The 23441-nt window shown below is 38.8% G+C and overlaps 1 protein-coding gene and 1 non-coding gene across 5 annotated transcripts in view; one reads left to right on the forward strand and one right to left on the reverse strand.

Annotated features, from left to right (window-relative positions):
* The window catches only part of Dok5 (docking protein 5), a 143888-nt gene that overhangs the window by 4756 nt on the left and 115691 nt on the right, over window positions 1-23441 (forward strand). The window contains exon 1 of one of the 4 annotated variants that reach the window (XM_074075005.1): window positions 22482-22601. The exons of 2 other annotated variants lie outside the window; for them this stretch is intronic. In XM_074075005.1, coding sequence (XP_073931106.1) covers window positions 22587-22601 — 15 coding nt within the window. In that variant the 5' untranslated portion in view covers window positions 22482-22586. Of the gene's footprint in view, window positions 1-22481; window positions 22602-22720; window positions 22969-23441 lie in introns of those variants that run through there. One more of the 4 variants, XM_074075004.1, reaches the window with a different exon arrangement.
* LOC141423687 (small nucleolar RNA SNORD22) lies at window positions 3488-3610 on the reverse strand. The gene has a single exon (XR_012448514.1). It is a non-coding gene; the product is annotated as a small nucleolar RNA SNORD22 (small nucleolar RNA).

Consider the following 23441-nt stretch of genomic DNA (forward strand, 5'->3'; position numbering starts at 1 on the left):
CAATGCCCACTTAATACATGGTCATCATAGGGGCCACCATAATGGTTGACATTATTGGCAGCCAAAGCACAGTTAATATTCATTTGTTCTTGGCTCTCACTCCTACTACAGTAGCTTCTACTGCAGTAACTCTTATCCTCAAAGAGATTGCTGTATAGTTAGGAAACCCAGCTTACCATCTGTGAAAGAATTTATGTAGGAGCAAATATATGGCGTGCCCTTCATGTTAGGTGTAGAAGGAATGCTTGACTTTATAAGATTTTCCACACTCCTTACATAAATGGTGGTGATGCCCAGTAAGCAGATGCACGACCCCACAGAATTGCAACTTGAATGAACACACTGGTTGAGGAGGTACTTCTCCTTAGTTTGGGGGCCTTTCTCTTGGATGAGTGGCAGAGAATAGATTTGAAAATGCTCAGTTAAGGACCAGATTTGAGAAAGAACATTTTCTAACTCTTTGATTTCCTGTTTAACCTGGCCAAGTTTGCCAGAGAAGTTTTAGTATTTCATTTGGGATTTTTTTTATTTCAATGTTCAGGAATCTATACACCTTATTTATGATAAGTGAAATCTATACACCTTATTTATAATATGTGAAAGTCATAGAAACAGAATTGGATCTTTATATGGCTTTATTGCAAAAGTTTATAAAGGTATACACACATACACACACACACCCCACTCAGTGAGATATGTGAAGTACTGCTTTTCTTCCTTAAGAGAAAGAAGGCTTGGGCTGACTTTGCCCATAGTGAAGTTTCTGATTGGAGGGAGAACAAGCACACAAGTGCGGGTCAAGACCTCTCAGTGTTCTGGTTCCAGTTGACTTAATTTCACTGATGAGGTTTTCACATCAAGAACTTTCCAGCTGGTATCTCAGCAATCTTCACCCATTGTCCCTGTGGACAACAAAATTGATATGCATTCACTCAGCCTTTGATCATCAACAAATGGCCAAGTTACAAATGGTCAAGTTAGTGGCTTTGTGTGTAGAACTAAATTAAATTACAGATATGATAATATCACCCACATCTGCGTGTGTATTGCTTAATCATGTACGTGAGATGAGTAGAAATATTTATTTTTTTTAAGCAGCTTTGTAACTTTTGTGAGGAATCATTTATCTTTGGTATTTTAAGAATTTAGTGTTCATTTGAGGTACATTTGCGGTCACTCTTTTGTCATTCATTAAATATTCTTTGAGTGCCTACTAGTGTTAAGCTTGATGAACCACCTTAAATAAGATAGATGTAGTCATGTCTTCAAGAAACTGGCAGTCAAATGGAGGCTTTGTATTGTTAGCAACAGGTTAACATAGTCATAGAGGTTAAGAGTAAACTAGGCTGAGTAACAGGTCAAATATTCCAGAGGAAAGATATCTCTCTATTCCGAGTTTGTGGATTATCCTCTTACTCCAGGAATGTGATTTCAGTAGGGTGGAAATCAAACCTTTGGAGATTCTAAGCCAAGAAGAAATTATGCTGTCTTTCTCCAGTAGCCTGTTCCTGTGAAATTCAAAATAAAGTTGTGAGTATCAAAATGCCAGAAGATTTATGTGAATGTTGGGATTAAAATAGTGCCTTTCTAGAATGCAGATGGCCAAGTTTTGGGTAAGTAGCTGGAAGCTGGTTTTTGGAGCAGTTGGAGGCCCTCCTGATTTTACTAGAGTGCTAAGCCACCGTAAGTGTCTTGCATCTTAGACACATGAATGCTAAGCAAATGAATATGTTGTGTTCTGGGGTGGAGGAGCAGCCGAGCTCCAGGGATGGGACAGAGGCTGCTTCTCTGAGGTGACATGTCCTAGTGAGTCAGATTCTTACAGAGGTCTGCACCTCTCTGTACCAGGTCGCCCCCTGTCCTCTTCCAAAAGGTTAAGAATTACTATCTCATTTTTAAGTGGGACCTTCTATTTTTAGACCCATGCAGTTTGTAAGAAATTAAAATGGAGAGAGATACCCCATGACCTTTACTCAGTTACCCCAGTGGATACCATCTTCCAACTCTGTAGGACAGTGTCATGACCAGGACACTGATACTGATGCATCCATATAGGACATTTCAGCCATCTGTAATCCTAGCTACTCAGGAGGCAGAGATCAGGAGGATTGTAGTTTGAAGCCAGCAGTTTGTGAGACCCTATGTTGAAAAAACCCATCACAAAAAAGGGCTGTTGGAGTGGCTCAAGGTGTAGGCCCTGAGTTTAAACCCCAGTACCACAAGAAAAGAGAAACTGAATAGGACATTTTCCTTACCACAGTATCCATTATGGTGTCCTACCCTCTCCCCCAAACCTTCCCAAATCTCTGCCCATACTAATCTGTCTTTCTGCTGAATAATTTTGTCATTTCTGGCATGTTACATAAGGAAGTGGACCTACACATATGTATCCTTTGGGATTTTTTTTTTTTTAACTTAAGATAATTCTCTGAAGAGTCATTCAGGTTGTTGTGGGAATCAGGGTTGTTATGTTTATTTACTGCTGAGCAGCATTCCATGTTATAGATACACCAGAGTTCACTTCGCTACTCACCTGTTGAAGAATAATTGGGTCAATTCCAGTTCAGGCTATTATAAACAAAGTTGATTTTAAACATTTTTGAACAGGTTTTGGTGTGAATATAAGTTTTCATAGCTCTGGATAAATACCCAAGACTGCTGTTGCTTGGCTGTATGATAGTTGCCTGTGTAGTTAGTCATTTTCACCGCCAAACTGTCTCGCCACTTTACATTCACATCAGCAGTGTGTGAGTGACCGTTTGTCTGCGTCCTTCGCAGGGTTTGGTGTTGCCAGTATCTATCTTTCCGTCCTTCCTTCCTTCCTTCCTTTCCTCCCTCCCTCCCTCCCTCCTTCCTTCCTTCTTTCCTTCTTTCTGTCTCCCTCCCTCTCTCTCTCCCTTCCTTCCTTTTCTTTCTTTGCAGTCCTGGGATTTGAACCCAAGGGCCTTATGCTTGTTAGGCAGGTGCTCTACTACTCGAGCCACGTCCTCAGTCCTCATTCTGGTCATTCTCATGGAAGTGCAGTGATAGCTCATTGTAGTTTTGATTTGCATCCCTCCAGTGGGCTAGTAATGCTGAGTACCTTTCAGGTTCTTATTGGCCATCTGTATACACAGCTCAGTAAAATGCCTGGATTGTCTTTAGACAATATATAAAGAGGGTTCTTTCTATAGATTATGTATATATATATGCTTTATGTACCTCAGTCTCTTTTCAGTGGTTTACAAATATTTTGTCTCAGTCTATAGCTTAACTTTGTTTTTTCTTAAAAATAAGCAGTTTTATTAGAAGATGAAAATGACAGTATGGTAATTTGAACAGCTAGATTGTATAAGGAGAGGTCTGAAAATTCCTTTTTTGATGTTATCCAACATCCAAGACGTGATTGCATTTATATGCACCTTGGTCTTTCTTCAGACATGGAAAAAAATAACCACATTTCCAGAAGTGATAGTTTTTCCCTTTCCTATGTGCAGAAATTCTAATGATCCTTTAGACAGTTCCTTCTAGAGCAAGTTTTCTCTTCTCCCCAGCCAGCCCTAGTGGGTTCACCTTTACAGGCTCTGGGCTAGGACAGGAAGTAAGCCATGTGAGTGTTTCTTCATTGGGTTGTAACTTAACTTCCTACCTTTTACTCTGTGAAAGAAGAAAGAGTGTTCAGAGAATAAAAAATTATTAAATCTGATGAAATCCAATTTACCACTTTTTTCTTTCTTGAATTATACTTTAGTTGCTTAACTCTTTGGCTCCAGATAAAGATTTTTTTCCTAAAATTTTTATAGTTTTGTCTTTTGCATTTAAATCCATCATCAATTTGAGTTAATCTTTATGCAAGGTGTGCATTTTAGGTTCAAGCTCATTTTTTGCCTATACATGTCCAGTTGCTCCAGCAGCCTCTGTTGCAAAGGCTGCCTTTGCCTTCTCCATATGTGATGTGCTCAGTTCTCATCCTCCATTCTGTTCCATTGTTCTGGGTGCTTATATTTGTGCAACAGTGTCTCTGTACAGGTCTATATTAGCAGCTCTACAGTGAGTTTCGAAGTGGGGTAAACTGATTTCTCCCAACTTGTTCCTTTTAAAAAGTTTGCTATTTTAGTTTTTTTGCCATACAATATAAATTTCAGATTAATTTCTCTAACTACTAGAGTCTCCCTGGGAACACTGTCTCCTTTTTTTCATATATATATTGGAATTGATTTATTAGTTTTTTTCACAACAGAAATAGCAAAAGTTTGTGACTCAGATTTTATTCTGACTCTTGTCTTGGCCACTTTCTGGCTCTGGGAAAAATTGCTTATTTTTTCTGTTAACTCCTGCAGATATAAAAACAAGGACAATCTTTACTTCTTATCAAAGGTAAGTACGTCTAACTTTTGGTTCAGTGCCTGACTCATAGTAGAATCTGAATAAATGGTCATAGTATTGATTTTTGTTTTTTACAGCTAATAGGTTGAGGTGCATTTGTTGTGCATTTGCTGTAGGAACTGTGATCTGGTATAAAGTAATTCACTCATCCCCTCAGGAAAGTCCTGACTGTGGTAATGAAAAGCAAGTAGTATCCTCCCTAATGCTTGCTGTTGACTTCAGGATATGCTTTTCAAACATCAGGTTTATTTAGGAACTCTAATGAAAGCTGCCTTAGAAAACATACTGTACATATACTAGCCAAACCAGAAGACCTTTGAGTAAAAGACCGGCAAAATGTTTTCACCTACTAATTCTGGCAACGTTGCCAATATATGGGAATTATGTATCTAGAGAGGTAATTTTAGGGAAATATGTAACACTAAACCATAAACTGAGAAAAAGTGTAATTTATTATTCAATGTAGCTCAAGCAGTTTTGGTTACTCAGTCTTTTTTTTTTTGTGTTACTGGGTATCAAACCCCAGAGCCTCATTCATACTAGGCAAACACTTAACCACCGAGCTACATCTCCAGCTCTCTAGTCAACCTTTCAATAGAGAAAAAAATCATCCTTGATCGCCAAGTCTTCAAATTAATATTTCACTGCATTAATTAAATTTACCTTATATTAAATTTGACATAATACTGTTTTGGAGTTTAAGAGAACAACTATGGCTTACTTTTTAAATAAGCTGATTTAATATAAAAGGTGAAATGATTTAATAGATAATTAAAGTGCAGTGTAGATGTTACCAGGAAGTAGTAGAGCTCAATGGATTTGTCAGATACAGGGCAAATCCAAATGGTAACCCATGCGTGACCGAAGTTTGGGAAACTCAGGCCCCTTGCTCTTACTTTTTAAGGTACATAATCTAAAATTCCTTTCTTTGTAGCTGCCATATGGCTTTATTTAATTTTAAATGTTAACAGCTTAAAAATCTGGCATTCAGGCTAAAACATCTCATCCATTCAATGACATCCTCTTAGGCACTTCTGACATCCCAGGGGGTATACATGCTTCCTTTCACCCGAAAGCCTGCACAAACTTACTTCCAACCTCCCCCGAGCATTTGCTTGACTTCCTTTCATTCAGATACACACTGCATACGTCAGTGGCTAACTGAGGAACCAGTGTAAGTCTTATGAAGGACTAACTCAAATTGAACACTTGTGTTGAGTTCAAAGCTTGTACTTACTACAGGGTTCGTTTTTCAGGAGGGCTATTAACTCTTCAAAAGAGTTTATCATCTCAACATTGTATTCGAAAACTAAATTTATTTTCGAAACTTATATAAACAGTCCTACATCTTTGACTCCTCTGGCAACACTCTCTTCATATGAATTATTTCTGTGTTTCTAGGCTTCTGTTTACCAATATGCAGACATTTCGGTGAACTTGCAAGAGATCCACATGGTGAGCTTAGGCTGTTTTCTATCAACAGGGGACCTAAATCCTCATGTTATGCTGAAGTGAATCTAGTCTCCAATATCCATTAATTCAGATGTAAAGTGTATTGACCTGTGAGGGGCATTTCCTGTTGATCTTGTCCCTTGGCTAGGGCTTAGTTGATTTGAATCCATCTTTTCTTTTTGGCTGGCTTTTGGTATACAGATTCTTGCCTCAGAATAACCTGCCTGGGTCCTATATCCATTGTTATCCCCCAGATGCCTCTAGAACATCACACTATTTAGGTCTATGCATAGGATTTTTTTAAAAAATAATTTTCTTTTTTGCAGCACTGGGGCTTGAACTCAAAAATTAATTTTCTTACTTTTGTGCTAGATATTTTGCACACACACACACACACGCACGCACACACACACAGCACATGTATGGTAATTTCTTCTCACCCTAGGATATAGGTCTATAGGATCATAGACTCTGGCTGTGACTCTCATGATGGTATCCATAGTTCTTAGCCTGTAGTAAACATTCAATATTTTTTGATTGAATATATGGTTTTGCTTAAAGTCAGAATAATCAAATGAGAGCTTCACAAGTAAGAAGACAAATAGGAAGCTGTGAGTGTTTTCCACCTAGTTTTGTTGTAGATTCTGTTCTGAGTAGGAGGATGTGCTGGAATCACTCACAGTTTTTTAGTGTGTTACCTGCAAGTTCAGCATCAGGTCTAAAGCAATGCTGAAGGTTTGGATCGACACTCTTAAAATTGAAATTTTATTTGATCATTTTGAATAAATAATATGAGTTCTTAGTATAGACTTTGAAGGCAGAAAGTTTATACATTAAACAGTAAGCTTTCCTCTCATCTCAATTCTCAAGAATCATCTGGTTCCCTATTCCAGACTCATCACTGTGTATTGAGCGGTTTCTTCCAGAATAGTCTACATGAAGTTTTACGTGTGTGAGTGCATGTGGCTGTATGCGTGTGTGAGTGTAATATGTAATTATAGACTCTTCTGAACGAGTTTTCTTTTAAAAATTAAATATTTTAACTGTGTTTGAATTTTTTTTCTTTTGGCAGTACTGGGGATTGAATCAGGGCCTTGTGTTTGCTAGGCAGGTGCTCTACCACTTGAGCACTGCAGTCCTACAGTTTTCTTATTTAATATTATGTCAGTAATGCTTTCCGATAGTTAGATAGGATTCCATTGTGTAGCTGTATCTTATATTTATTTGTGCTTCCTCCTTATTTATTTATTTATTCATTTACTCATGCTTTCTCCTTATTACACTTATTAAGTATGTTGACTATCCATTTTACTGATCATGACCCTGAGACACTAAAAGGCCAAGTTTTTGGTCAAGTCTCACAGCTATATGTGGCAGATCCTGGATTTGAACCCAAGCTGCATCTCTTTTGTGGAGCATTGGGGTAATTCCATTTTGTTTTCTTTGGACATTTCTGTGGACATTATTGGGGCTGGGAATGTAGCTCAGTGACAGAGCACTTGCCTAGCATGCACAAGACCCTTGTTTTGATCCACAGTAACACACACACACACACACACACACACACACACAAGAGAAGTGGAACTTACTGTCCAAAGGTGGTCGTAACGGACACTGTGTGAGTGAAAGTTGCTGTGGAAGTTGTCTTGCTCTGCTGTGTGAGAAACCCCATGTCCTCACCTTTAACAGTGTCTTGAGAGCTTTACCAACATTTTGTCACTCTGTGAGCTGAAGAATAGATCGATCTCTGGGTAGATTTTGTTACATGAGAATGAGTTTTTAGATCCTTCAGTTTTACAGTTGTTTCTTTTTTTTAAAGAATAATGCTATTCAACTTGAAAAGTAGCTATTAAGTAAGCATTTAGAAACATATAAATCATGGTTTATTTCTTAAAACAAAAAAATACCTTCCTGGAAAATGGCTAGAGAGAAACTGTTCACCTAAAAGATACAATAAATCATATGGTGACCATGACTGTATTTATTTTTATTCTAAAAATAAGTTTATACATTTGAAATTCTGATTGACATGTATTGGGTGAAAAGATACATGCTTTCATTGGATTAAATAACTATTGGCTAATGTATCCTAGCTACATTTTTACTGTCCTGGTCGACCTTGTAAAATGCTTCAAGTGAACCTAGCTAGGGGGAGGGGACATGTAGGAGAGTGACACAGTGTCTCCATTGGTGACTAGATACAGTTTGTGAATGTTACAAGTATGTTGTTGCTTGATAATCAGAACCACAGTGGCTTGCTTCATCTTGTAACTTGAGCCCCCTTTCTACTCTATATAAACTCCAACTGCACTAATTCTCTTCTGCCTTCAGATGGCAAGTCTTTCCCCTTCGGTTTCCTTTCCTCTGGTGGCTCTGACCTCATTATCTGCTCAAAAGACACTTCCCCAGAGACCTGTTTGACCATCCAATGCCAAGAGGCTCTCCTTGGGGCCTTTTGATTTTATTCATGATCTCTTTTCATATTTAAAATGATTAATCTCTTCGTTGCTTATTTCTTTTACTTACCTACAAGCACTGAGAGAGTAAGGGCTTTTTCTGTTTTGTTTATGGCTGAATTCTCCATGGTCAGAATGGTGTTTTCAGTACAGAGTAGTCAGTAAATATTTAAGTGAATGAAAACCTGAAATGACACTATGCATATTAAGTCACGAAACAGATAAGAAACCTGAGCATAGAAGGAGCATACATATATAGAAATCCCAAGAAATTCCAAGGGTTTTAGTCTGTTTTTAGTTTATAGCACTTGGCTACGTCCAAACTGCAGTCCCCAGGGCAGGCCAAACAAGTTGAGGAGAGAAACCTGTCTAGAATAAGGAGGTCCTGCTTTGTAGCCCTGTCCTACTTCTGGCCATCTGCTGTGACTGGAGCATGTCACTGAACTGCTCACACCTCAGCTTCCATTATAGCAAGACAGAGATGTAAAGCCTCACCCCCTTTCTCACCACCTGAAGTGCACACCCAAGTGCACAAAGCTTTCTGTGTGGCCCCAGCTTGGGCTCCCCAGTGCCCCCCCATTGGCTTCCTGAGTGGAAAGCAGCAGAAAAATCTTGATTTTTCTCCAAATTTGCTACAGCTTGCATCAGACCCCAACTAAGTGCTTATAGCTTTTAGTTTATTATTCATTTTAGATTCCAAAAGTTACCTTATTTTAGAAAAAGGAAGAATTTACTTTCTAGATCAAAAAGAAGGAAAGAGAGAGACAGAGACAGAAATAGTCAGACTGACTGAGAGGAAGGTCCCATTCTATCTACAAAAAGAATGACATATATATTATTTTTTTAAGCGCTAGTATTTTATATTACACGTGTATGGGAAAGCAATAAGACAAGACATAGAGGATAAATGAAGAGAAAATTTCCTCCCACACGGATTTGTCTCACTTCTTCAGAATAACCATGCTTAGCAGATTCTGTCATATTTGTGCGGCATTTTTATGTATAGACATGCATAAAAGTGTGTGTATGTCTATAAATAATCTGGTCTACTCATATGGGTCCATATTATTGTTATATTCTTTGTTTCTTGTAACTTATATTAGAGCAGTTTCAAGAAATTTTCTGGATGCTCATTCTTCATTCATTTGGTGACCCCACAGCTTCTTTAATAAGTCACTAACTATAGACATTTTTCGATCATGTCTAGTAGTGTTTATTTCAGCAGTGAAGCAGTGACATCCTTGGGCATTGTGCTCCATTTCTAAGATAAATCTTAAAAAAGAAGTTGCTTTTACAAAGTTGTATACGTTTACAATTTAGAGAAATAGAATGAGAGATCACAGAGAGTGCTCGTGAGTGTTTGTTTCGGCTGGTTCTAACTCAGTGTGTACTAACTTGTGTGTGTGTGTCTGTGGATGTGTGCACATGTGTGTTTAACTTTTAAAGATGCTCTTGCCCCTCTTTTTTTTGTTGTTGTTCAATCCCTTACTCCCCCAACTCTATTCTACTTATGGCACATTGGTCACTTAAAAAATTAAATCTAATCCTATCTCACCTTTGCTTAAAGCTCTACAATGCTTTTCTCTTACACGTACTCAAGACACTGTGATACAGACTTGCCTGGCTTCACCTACCATGTGTCACAGCACACACTCCAACATCATTGTAGAAGCACTCTCTGTCCTCCCATGGTTAAACTGTGTCTGCTGTTGCTGCCCTTAGGTTTTCCATTGACTGGAACGCTCTCCTCCCTCTTTGTTTCTCTAATTCCATTTCGTCCTGAAAGATGGGATGTCACTGATTTGGTGTTGATGCTTTTCCTGACACCATCTCCCATCCAGATGGTGAGGGCGGCCACACACCATAGGTAGACATTCAAATTGAAATAAAAAAAAATTAAAACCCAAGTCTATAATATACTAGCCACATTTTATTTTAAGTGGTACATGGTGACATAAATTGTGGCCACTACACTGGACAACACTGATATAAAATATCTACATTCTAGATAGAGGACTCTATCGGACTACTTTATATTATTTCCTCATAAGACTTACAGACATTTTAAATGATGTGCTTTGTTGATTTTAGCTCACCTGGCTGTGAGCTCCACAAGGACGCAGCTTATTTCTGGCTTCTTCCTTGCTTATTTTCATAAAGTAGTCCAATAACTATTTGTTGAATAGAAAAGTGAATGAATCATGAGCAAATTAAAGAATTCTCTCTACCTGCTAGCTTTATAGTTGTGCCTTACTGAACCCTCCATTCTTTTACCTGTGTCCTTTTCAACATTCTACTTAGTTAAGATGCTAATTCTTTCACCATTATTGCCTGGGACTATTTAAACTTTCTCATTGCCTAGATATGAAAAGGTTGACAATCACTGGCCTTGACCTATCTGGTGGGCATCACCATGTGCTTCCCAGACCTTTCTTCTCTCACCTCCTTCAAGACTGAAGCATCTTTACCTCAGCTGCTAAAAGTGTTGCTCACCCACAATTTGACCTCAGCTGGCACTGCAGAGAGCAGCATGGCCCAAATTCAAATCCCTTTCTAATGATTGCCCGGTTTAGGATGACTCTGAGAGCATCCAGATTCCCGGGTGGAGCAAAGGATCTTCGGAGGCCATTGTTGAGAGTGTGTCACAGCTGGCCTGTGTCCTGGAGTCCCTCCAATGTGTTAGTCCTGAGAGCTCTCCTAGGTTAATATGCTTGCTGCAAATGTCCTTCCTGAAACTCAGTCAGCTACAGGTCTATGTGTAATTGAAAAATCTACAGCCTTAGTTATTTATTTACATGTTTATATATATTTTGGTAGTGCTGGGATTTGAACTTAGGACCTCAAGCTTGCTAGTTAGGTAGTCTACCACTTGAGCCATGTCCTAAGCCCCCCATTCCCTCTTTTTTGGGGTTACTTTTCTAATAAGTTCTCATATTTTTTGCCCAGGGCTGGCCTTGGAGCTCAATCCTCATACCTTTGTTTCCCACACAGCTGTCATATTAGATGTGTACCATTACAGCCTAGCTTATTAGTTGAGATGGGTTTCACTAACTTTTTGCCTAAGACGGCCTTATCTTTCCAATCTCTGTCTCTGGGTAGCTGCTATTACAGGGGTAAGCACTGTACTCAGCCCTGAAAATCTACAGCTTTAGCCCAACTTTCCAAAGGGTTGTTGAAGTGTTTGTAAGGATCTTGCTTGATTTATTGGCCCATGGTTTCTCCTGTATTTGGCCTAGTATTCTCAAAACTAAAGTGGTTCTTTGATTTTCATAAAATGGAAACTTAGTGGCTTGTCTCATTTATTATGTTGTTAAGACACCCCAGTCTCTTCAATAGAGTCATCTATTGAATAAAGAAGTCAACACTAACTAGTTCATTCTATTGAAACTGGATGGGGTTAGTTATTAGTATCAATCGTGTTTTCCTCCAGGAAGAAGAAACTCCAAATGCAAAGGGTTAGGTGTGATTTATGTGCATATTACTTGTGTTTTTCTTCTTTTTTTCTTGAAAGGCCTGATTAGAGCTCTTTTTCCTGCATATTTGCTTATACCATTATAGAAAGGGAATTCTGGCTATAGCTTGTGCAGCCAGAGGGAAGGAAAATGCTTTTGTCAGTGGATTTGATTCTGCTTTCATCCTGGGCATTTGGTCAGCCCAGTCACCAAAGAAGAGACAATATGATTTTTTTTCCTTCTCATAACTGCATTCTTTGAGTGACTGAAGTTTTGGGGACATTTATATAATAGATGGAAAGATGGGTTACAAAGATATTTTGAGATTGATTAAAGATTTGGAAGGAAATACATTCCCCAGCTGCTGGGCTACCCCCTAATGAGATTGACAACCTTTCACATAGAATGGCAAGAGTTCTTTATCATCCACAGATAAATTTCTGAAGTTAAATTCATTTAGAGAGATAGTGGTCAAGTATATGTTGGGGAGACTGGATGTTTTATTGGCTTTTAATTTTGGAGCTTATTTTCAGAGACAGATGAAGTAGCATATTTCAAGGCAAAAAAAATCCTTTATTAGACTAATTGCTCTAATATTAACTCAAAGAGTAGATCAGCTTCCTTCAAGTGAAGGTCATGCATTCCAGGGACTTTTTAATTTTGATTTTGGTAGGCATTAGGCATGTGAAGTTAGATACAGCACTTTTTAATTTTCTTCTAAAGGGTCAAACTGAGAAATGCATGGGCTTATTATTGGAGAAAAGATCAACAGAGAAAATGTAAGAATTGTTTGAAAAAGTTTCTTGCTTGGTGTGGAGTCTTACACAGTAATCCTAGCTACCTGGGAAATAGAGATGAAGAGGATCAAAGTTCGAGGCTAGCCTGGACAAAGAGTTCACAAGACCTCATCTTAACCAGTGATTGGGTGCACTTGTCACACCAGCTACCTGGGGAAGCAGAAATAGGATTGCAGTCCAGGCTGGCCCAGGCATAAAGTAAGAACCTGTTGCAAAGTCGTCAACCCCAAAAGGGCTTGAGGTGTGGCTCAAGTGGTAGAATGTCTGTCTAGCAAGTGTGAGGTCCTGAGTTTAACCTCAGTACTGCACACCCACCCCAAAAGGCACTAATCCATTCACAAGGGCAGAGTCCTCATGTCCTTTCCAAAGGCCACATCTTTTAACATTGCTGCACCAGGAGTAGTTTCAACATGAATTTTGAAGGAGATACAAATGATCAAACCATAACAGACATCTCTAAGTGGAGGAGTGGGTGCTTGGAAGGTGGTGAAATCTACGTAATGTGAAAGATCACCTCTGATGAATCTGATGTCTTCGTGGATGGATGATTAGTGAATTCAAAGACTGATGTACTTCACACCATTGCTGTATCTTGTAGAGAAGACTCCTAACATATTGTGAATGTGTCAGAAAAGCAGAATTTTGGCACAAATGTGTGCACCTACATATTTCTACTGGTGAAGAAAAATGAAGACAGGAATGGTTTCTGGTATAAAGTAGTGTGTTTGCCTCTAAAAAAGGAGAACTAGGTGGAGGTAAAGTGAGTTGGGTGGTCATTTGCTATTTTAGTTTTATGTTTTTTATTTGTTGACTTATTTATCTAATTATCTTTGTATTTGCTTTTACAATGCACACTCATATTTTTTGTAGTGCAGTGAAACAAATATTATGACCTTCCTTGGCCAGAGACAAGGACTACTGATTGGGAAATAGTTTTTGGTAAGCCCATTTTATTTAAGATGTGTTCAAAGTCTGTTTTCTGTGTGATAAGGGCACATATTCATATATCACGTTGTCCTGACAACATTGTGCAATAACATCACCAACCTTTTCTTTTATGTATCTCTTGGGACCTCGGAGAGTGACAGATCAAGCTCATCCATATGTAAATTTACCCATTTGTCACTCTCATTGTATATTTCCTATTGCAGGGGAGGCAGCCAGGCACCTTAGCATAATTATTGTGGCTTTGTCAAAACATTATAAGACATCTTGACAATTACACTGACATTTGTTTTTCCTTTAGTGACCATTATTAATGTTGTTTTAATTAAGAGCATTGATAACTCAGGGTTTCAGCAACGTCTCTCTCAATGTCATAAATTAGGAGATTAAAATTTCTCTTCACATATCACGCTAAGTTTATGAAGGGAAAAACAGCAGCCCCAGTTGGTCAAGGGACTGAAAGATGAGACTTGGATTCATACACTCACTTAATTAAATATTGCAGCTTGTGACTATGCATTGGTTTTCCAATATTTTCCCCTTAAAGATTATATAAAACTATTACATCAATACAAAAAATTTTAGTAGACCTGTTTTCATTTTTCTCCTAAATGTAAAAATTTCTCATGGTTTCAAGTAGTATATATTTATAATTTCATATCATGTGTATGTACAGGTTTAAAATGTACAGAAGGTCCTCAGTATCATTGTGGTTTGCATCCACAGATTTAACCAACTATTAACATAAAATATTTTTTAAAAATTGCATCTGTACTGAATATATACAGATGTTTTCATGTCATTGTTCCCTAACTAATATAATACATCAACTATTTATGTAATGGTTGAATTGTATTATGTAATGTGTGACCTAGAGATGGTTTAGAGGACACAGGAAAATGTGCATGGGTCCTGTACAAATACCATGTCGTTTTATGGAAGAGATTTGAGCATCCTTGGATTTATGATTCTGTAGGGAATCCTGAAATATCCCTTGGGGATACTGAGTGACTACTGTATTGTATTTGGTGGGATTACCACAAATGAGTCTATCATCTTTAAAATCATAATTTCGGAGTCTTTTATGACTAGTTTCATCATTTACTTGACAATTAAAGCATTTTAGGGTCTTAAACCTTGACTATTTTTTGGATTGTTTCCTTGGGATGGATGTGATGAGGAGGCTAGAATTTGGATATTTTCTGTCCATACATACATATAATAAATTAACTTCCCTGGGCACCATGACAATTGACACTGCTGCCCACAGTGTCTGAGAGGACAGAGATCAGATGAGAATCCTGGCAGCATGCCACAGGTGACACTCACATCCTGTTTGCTTTGCAGTCATCTGCATTCTGGTTACAGAACTTGGCTCAGGATCCCAAACTAAGAAATACAACAAAGTCATCCCTACCACCCTCTGCATGTTAGTGTGAAGATATGTACAGCATTTCTGACTTCCATGATTTATAGCCTCTGCAAATTCTTTAATTCACTTAGGAGTTTCATTACAATCAGAGAAGAATTAAACATACACTCAGCAAGGGTGAGTGGTGGTGTCTTCAGCACCACATCAATAATGACCACCAAATAATTTCAGTGAACATCTGCATTTCACTTGGTTCAGAACTGGACAGAGGACACACGATATCAATTTCTGAATCTTGAGCAAATTTTAGTTCCTCAGTTATTGCAGTGGATGCAGTATATTTGTTATATATTTTGGTAGTGGAGAATGTTGAACTTGGTGATGTGGTTTATGTCATTTGTCAGTTATACTCCAACTATATGTGTGCAGCTGTATGTCTGCACACAATGTGGGGAAGGCTGGTAACAGTGTGCACAACTTCTTTTTTTTTTTTAATTTAATTTAATTTTATTATTCATATGTGCATACAAGGCTTGGGTCATTTCTCCCCCCTGCCCCCCCCTTACCACCCACTCCGCCCCCTCCCTCTCCCCCTACCCTCTCAATACCCAGCAGAAACTATTTTGCCCTTGTTTCTAATTTTGTTGTAGAGAGAGTATAAGCCATAATAGGAAGGAACAAGGGTTTTTGCTGGTTGAGATGAGGATAGCTATACAGGGAGTTGACTCACATTAATTTCCTGTGCGTGTGTGTTACCTTCTAGGTTAATTCTTTTTGATCTCACCTTTTCTCTAGTTCCTGGTCCCCTTTTCCTATTGGCCTCAGTTGCTTTTAAGGTATCTGCTTTAGTTTCTCTGAGTTAAGGGCAACAAATGCTAGCTAATTTTTTTGGTGTCTTACCTATCCTCACCTCTCCCTTGTGTGTGCAAACTTCTGTACACCTATATCTATTTGTGCTGTACGCATGGCAGTAGCAAACCACATTAACAATCAAGATCAAATTAATAATCATTATACCACTGACCAGATTGTTCTTGTAGCTTAAAATATTTACTGCACTTAAATCCATTTGCAGATCCATGCACTCCACAATTCATCAATTCATTCCACAACCTTTTCATTGAGTACTTACTGTGTGTTGAGACTCAGTTCGTGGTACCAGCAGGTAACTAAAGAATCAGAAAATAGATTAATGGTGCATGTTGTTCTTTTGCTAGGCATTTGCTCAACCAGTCATATAAAAGTTACTATACTTATTAACACTATTTGAATAAAGATTTTACAATTATTCAGGTACAGTTTACATGGCTTTACATTCTAGTGTAAAAGTTTTAAAATAAATAAATTGAAGAAACTCTTTCTCTTACTCCTACGCCCATAGTCACTCAATTGTCTCCAAAGTGGCTGTCAATATTAGAGCTCCTTCTGCACTTCCCCATCTATATTTCTAGTATATGTCAGCATGGACACATATGTACATATGTATGTATATCATTATAGGTTCACATATGTGTTATTTGTGTGCATTCCATTTCCCCTCCTGGAACTAACATATATATTGCATATGTTATTCTTTACTTACCTTGTGTCCCGAATACATTTTGAAAATCCCTCATTACATAAAGACAGCCTCATTTCATTTTTCTTCTGGATGAATGGCATTCAATATGATATTAATTTTGAAATCTTAAGTTTGATATTTCCTTTTATTGTTAGTGTAAATAACATCACAACAAATAACTTTATGCATAGATTTTTTTCCTTTTTAAAAAAAATTTGTGAATATAAAATAGAGCAAATTTTTATGGCTATTGAAAAATACTTTTCAAATGATAACCTCCAGTGTGTGTGGAATAATCTATTTTGTGTGAGAAGGGGGAGATATAGTTCTATATTTATATTTGCATATGTGTGCGTGTCTTTGCACAAGGAACTAATAAATGCTTTTGCAAGTCAGTGACAAAGATTGGTGCAGAGGTGGGAGTTTTCAGTTTCAAGCCATGGAACCATAATGCTTTTTCAAAAGAACTCGATTTTAGCTGTGAGGTGAAAAATTAAGGTAGAATTCATTATTACACTGCCGTTTCGATGTGTTTTGCTGCAAATGGCTTATTTGGTTCTGAAGGCTGGGGTATAGGAAGTATCCTACCATCAGGTGAAGTATGGAAAGTTGAGAAGTAGACACGGTCATGGAGTTGTCCACTGGTTAGGTCTAATTCAGAACTTTATTGCTTTTACTCCTGCTGCTTGTAAAGAATGGAAATATAATGGAGTGGTTCCCAGCTGTCAGTCATCCCCACATTACCTCACAGTTTTTGTCCTATCTATGCACAGTTTTCACTGATATTTACTCTCTATTTATCCATTAAAATATTTTACCATGTGCTCTGTTGAAATTTTGTTGCAGTTCCAATTATGAACACATAGAATTTTGTAATTTTCTACAAACAGAAGCTGTACCCCAACAATTGGGGTATCCTGCAAGGAAGTGGAGCCTGTCAGTAAGGAGCTAATGGGTGCCTGGCCCAGATTTCTGAGGGGCTGATGGAAGATCTGGCAGAAGCTGAAGAAGTTGCAGCCTTGCCATTACCCAGGCCAAACCAGCAGATCAGAGGCAATGTGCATAAGTGCAGCAGCACGTACTGCTCTGGCCTCCCCAAAGTGTACAAGAAATGTGGCTGCCTCCCTTCCACCTCCCAGATGTCATGGTGCACACCAATGAGGACCTATCCAGGGAAGACAGTTCCTCAAAAAGTAGTTCCACCTTAATTTAGTTGAAATCAAAGGAATCCATAACAATAGATAAGTGTAAAAATAAGTACAATGAAAACTAAACACTATCACTAAGTTCTAAATAGACACATGACTCAGTGAATGCAACAAGCCTAAGGGTTTCTTTGTTGAAAATGAAGATTGGCAAGTTTCAGAGGGGATTAAAACCATTATTTCCACTGAATGGAACATTCTCCTTGACTCATCAGAACTGACATGACAAAATGAATATCCTCACTACATGATTGCGTTATTTACTGCCTTCCCAACATAATTTCTTCTGCTGGTCCTACAGTTTGAGGAATATGTGGTGGTGAGTGGAGTTGGTTTGATGGTGGGCACAGCCTCCTCTGCCTCTCCACTTCTTCAATGAAGGAAATGATGAGATGGAAATTGATTTGGTAGAGGGTTTGGAAAAGAACAGAACCTCAGGATGTAATTTTATTCATCTGTAGACCTGCTTTATTGAAGATCTGTCTTGACCATATATCAAAGACTAAGATTGTCTACATCAGAGACAGGTTTGTCTTTTTGGTAGTGGACAAGAAAAGACCCTCGCCTGGCTCATATCGTCAAGGGTTGATGGCTCACTACCCTTTGGAGAACTGCAGGAGGCTGGAGAAAGCTCAAGGCTCTGTATCTGAGGGACCTTCTTGGTAATTGTGAAGTGACTTCTCACTGAGATTCTTCCATTTCATATTTGTCCCAGTGGTGTCTGTGGGATATCTCCTGGATCCTCTGCATCCTTGAATTTCTGCTTTGCCCTACACCAGACTGCACAGGTTGGGATTGGTTCTGCAGTTTATCAGCAGTTTGATTTGGAGCAAGTCATTTAAAGTCTCTGCACAGTGGGGGTATTACACTCTCCAAATCAATGGGGAACTCTAAGATTAAATTAAGGATTGGCACACTGTGATCCAAGGTCCAGAGACTCCCCTCTCTCCAGCCTGTTCTTGCAAATTTTCATTGGGACATAGTGATGCCACTTGTTAACATATTGTCTTTGGGCTGCTTTTGAGCTATATGGCCAAGTTGAGTGGTTGTGGCAGACACCTTTTGTTTTCACAAAGCATAAGATATTTTCTGAGAAAGCTGGTTGACTCTTGAATAAGAAAGTTAAAACATGTAAGTTCAACTCACTAATGTTTATTGGCTACTAGGTTGAGATATAAAGAATGAAGAAACAACAGACAAAATCCCTGTCTTTATAAGCTTACAGTCCAAAGGGGAAGGGACAGTAAACAAAAAGCAAAACAAAATGTGAGACAGTTCTGGTTATCCAGTGGTATGGAGGAGAAAAGGTAGAAAAGGGAGGGAAAGTGGGGTGTGTGTTTGTGTGCGTGTGTGTGTGCATGTATGTGTACTTGTAGGAAGTGAATTGTAATTTTAATTGGGGTGATCAGATAATCCTAATTGAAATATCCCAAAAAAGGACATGGAGCCATGTGGGCACAGGAGAAGGAATGCTCCAGGCAGAAGGAGAACAAAAGCCTGAGGTGGGAGTGTGTCTGGAGTGTTCGAGGACCAGCAGGGAGCCTGGCGTGTTCCTGAAGCAGGGTGAGCAGTGGAGAAGTGCAGAAGATGTGGTCAGTGGGGTGGGACTTCCTCAACCATTGCAAGGACATTATATTGTGTTCTGCAAGGGAAGTAAGGACTGGAGGATTATGACCTAAATCTTGCTTTGGATTGATTTTTTTTTTTTTTGATGGACTGGGATTTGAACTGAATCCTTCACCCTTGTAAAGCAGGTGCTCTACTGCTCGAGCCAAACCTCCAGTTCATTTTGCCCTGGTTATTTTGGAGATGGGGTCTGGGAATCTAAGCAGGGGTACCCAGCTTAGATTGCATTTTAAAAACACCAATCTAAGGAGGTTCATGCAGGAGCTGGGAATTTGATAGTGACCACTGCAGCGCTCATAGCGGCTTGGACTGAGGTTGTAGCTGTGCAGGTGGTGAAAAGCAGCCAGTTTCTGCACAGTGCTAAAATAAAGCTACAAGATTTCCTGGCAGATGAAGAGTGCATGGAGAAAGAAAGAAAGAAGTCAGGGATGAGTTTGAGGCTTTGACTTGGTCAACTGCAGTAGTGAGATTACTGTGAACTGAAATGTGGAAGCAGCTTTTGTGGCAGGGGTTAGGAATTCAGACTTGAGCATTTAATTTTGAAGCACCTGTTAGACAGCTAGATGGGAATGTAAATGCCTAGAACCATGCCTGCTGTGTAGTGAAATGTTTGTGTTGTTATTACCATAATTGATGCTATTATGGAGGACTCATTTGGTACATAGTTTTGACTTCCTATCTTTGTGTCAGCACTAGAGAAGCAACAATGTGTTCCTGCCTGTCTTCCTGTGGAGATAGATGCACACCTGGAGGTTATGTGTGAGAGCCCTGCTCTGGGGCGGTGAGGCTTTAGGAGAATCACACAGACTTACCTGGTCTGGACCACGATTTCTTTGAGTTTAGTCATGGGTTTTTATTAGCATATATTAGTTGTATGAAGGGGTTTCATTGTGATACTTCCCTTTCATACATTGCAGTGTACCTTGATCAAATTCACCCCCTTTATCCCTCCTACTCACTCCCCTTAAAAAATTTCAACAAGTATTGTAGTTCTGTTTTCATACAGGGGTAAAATGTACTTATAGCAGCACTATTCACAATAGCCAAAATATGCAATCAGCCTAGGTGTCCAAAAATCGATGAGTGGATAAAGAAAATATACACAATGGAGTATTATTCAGGCATGAAGAAGAATGAAATGATGTCATTTGCAGAAAAATGAATGGAATTAAAGATGATTATGTAAAGTGAAAAAAGCAGACTGAGAAAGATGAATACTGCATGTTCTCTCTTGTGTAGAATGTAGTTTTATGAAATGAATAACAGCAATGTATAATGGTCCTATTTAATGGTAGGTACCAATGAGAGGGAGAGGGCAACAAGAGATGGTGAAGGGGGGTGGTGAATATGGTGAAGTCAGTTATTTATAGCTTACTATATTTCTTTATATTCTTGTCCTTACGTATAAAAGAGTGACATTCACTTTATTTAGATTGTGCGCCTCAGGAATCCATACACCTTAGCTCTCAGTATAAAAGATGCTATAAAATCTCTCATTTGCTTCACAAATATTTGTTGAGCATTTTCCACGTTCCAGAGGTTCAATGGCATTGAAGCCAGAGTGAACAAGACAAGACAAAGAGCTTGCCTTCCAGGAGATCCTAGCGGGGCTGGGTAAGGAACAGATGGCAAAGAAATGAAATGGTAAGAATTACGTACACGGTTAAAACATGTAGGTTCTAGAGCAGTGCTGTCCAACAGAAATGCAATAGGAGGGCACACAGGTGAGCCACGCGCGCAGTCTTAAATTCCATGTTAAAAAGTAAAACAAAATAGGTGAAATTAACTTTAATATCATACTTTACTTAATTCTAGTATAGCCAAAATACTTTCATTTGAACCAATAATGGTCATAAAAATTATTAATAAAACTCTTTGCACTCTTCTCTCTACTAAGTCTTCAGAAAAAATTCCATGAGTATTTTACCCTTAATGGCACAATTCCTTTTGGTGGAGATCCATGTCAGGTGCTTGAATGCTCCCTGTGCCCAATCGCTGCTATATTGGGCAGCACAGGTCTCAAGTGACTCAGTGTCTGCTTAGATTGAGAGGTGAAGGAAAGCTGAGTCCTTATGACAAGAAGGACCTGGCCATGCAAAGATTTGGAGGCAGCCTCTGGGTAGAGAGAGGCTACAAGGTAGTAAGAGCTTAGGGCAAGAGTGAGCTTCCTAAGATAACTGAGAACACTGGGTAGGGCACTGGGGCTATAACCTGGAGGACAAAGAGGATGGAAGTGTGACATCAGAGAGTTCACAAGGCCAGATCCTGCAGGAAGTTTAAAAATTCCATGGTAGAAAGTGTGGAAGAATTTTAAAAGTGCTGAGAACCAGTGGAAGGCAGTAAGGAGAGAGGAAGATGGTGAACCTCCCACTCTGCTGTGCAATGTTAAGGGGTGAGTTCTGCTTCGGAAGGCCAAAGACAGCTTGCCTTGAATAGGACTTATCCAGGCAAAGCTGGGTTGAGTTGTAACAGACAGAGGGTGAGACTGTCTTCAACCTTTTGGTTACACAATTCATCCAATTAAACAAAGCAACTCCTAATATCATTATTTTACTCATTACACATGCATTTTATTATCAATGCACGTATCACAGCATTGTATGGTACTGAAACTTGTTTTTTATTTGTTTTTGTTATTGTTGTACTGGGGGTAAGCTGTGACATTTACAGAAGTTCTTATAATATATCATAGTTAAATTTACCCCTCCATCATTCTCCTTTATTCCCTCACCCCCATTCCTGGAATAGTTTCAACAGGTCTCATTTTTCCATTTTCATACATGAATACATAATATTTGCACCATATTCACCCTCCTCCACCCTTTCTTTATATCCTTCCCCTCACACGGGTATCAACCCCCAGATAGGACCTGTTTTACCTTCCTGTTCTCCGTTTTGGAAAAAGACATTTTTGTTTGTATAAGACAGCTATACAGGGAGTTTCACTGTGACATTTCCATTTTGTTTCTTATTTGTGCCAGATATACTTATATGCATGCATGCACATGTGCACACAAAGTTTTTTATGTGTGTATGAACACATAAAAGTTTTAATATTTTTTCTTCATTTCACTGCAGTCTATTTTGGGAATGTTTCTTGTAGGCAGGCAGGATTGCCCAGGCAAAGGCCTGCAAATAGGGTGAAGCACGATGCACATGGGAGGTGGAGTAGATCGACACCTCTAGAGGGAAGGGTGTGAACAGGGAGGGGGTGTGGGGAGTGTGACGGAGTGTTCAGAGCTGCTTCTGAAGAGCTCTGCTGGGGCCACATCACAAGATCCTGTGGACCATGGGGAGGATTTCAATATATTTCTACATGTGACCTGAGGTGAATGAGGAGTTTGAGGCAAGAGAGATGTCTAGCATTTTGGTAAGTACTTCACACTCATTTTTGTAGTGGGCCTTAACATGTACAGTGCAAGAGTGAATGAAAGACTTTAAGCAAGATGGTGACACAAGCATTTATTATGGAACAGATAACTCTCTTTTCTTTCCTCTCTACTTTCTTCAATTAAATTCTGTAAGTTGAAAACTCATGCTGATGAAGGCCAAGCTTTAATCACAGAGAGAAATGTCCTTCCAGAACAGACTGCTTGCTACCTCACCCTTGACCCTACCTCCTCCTTTCCAGAAGACAGATGCTGCCTAGGGCCCATCCACTAAGCACTGTACAGTTATACCAAGATCTGAAAACATCCACGGGAAGCTTTCAGACAATAGCATGGGTACTTTTACAGGTACTGATTTGCATTTTCTTTTGTTTGCATTCATTATTTGTTCACATGAAAATTCTTTGGAAAAGATGCTGCTATGATAAACAATGGTATTCATTTCTCTTTACTGTAACTTCTTTTTCTTCTTCATTGATAAGACAAGGCTGTCAGGGTCGGAACTGTTTTTCTGTTTACAAATGCTCAGTAATGAAGTTGTACTTCATACTTGATCCTAAGTATATGTAGGTCAAATAACATGATATATTTTTAAAAGAGCCAGTTTTAAACTTTGCACATGTACAATTTTTAGCTTCTTATTAGATTTAAGGGAGAACAAAACATTTGTTGTTACATTTCTGGGCTTGGTTACGGGGAAGTGTTTTGTTTCTAATCTCTTCAAAACACAGCCAGAGGTGTGTGCTCTGAATGTTGTGCTATTATTATGACTAACCAGAGAAACTGACCATGTCTTCGAAACATTGAGGGAAATTTCTTGG

This window comes from Castor canadensis, chromosome 5 (genome assembly GCF_047511655.1).
Source record: "Castor canadensis chromosome 5, mCasCan1.hap1v2, whole genome shotgun sequence".
NCBI lineage: Eukaryota > Metazoa > Chordata > Mammalia > Rodentia > Castoridae > Castor > Castor canadensis.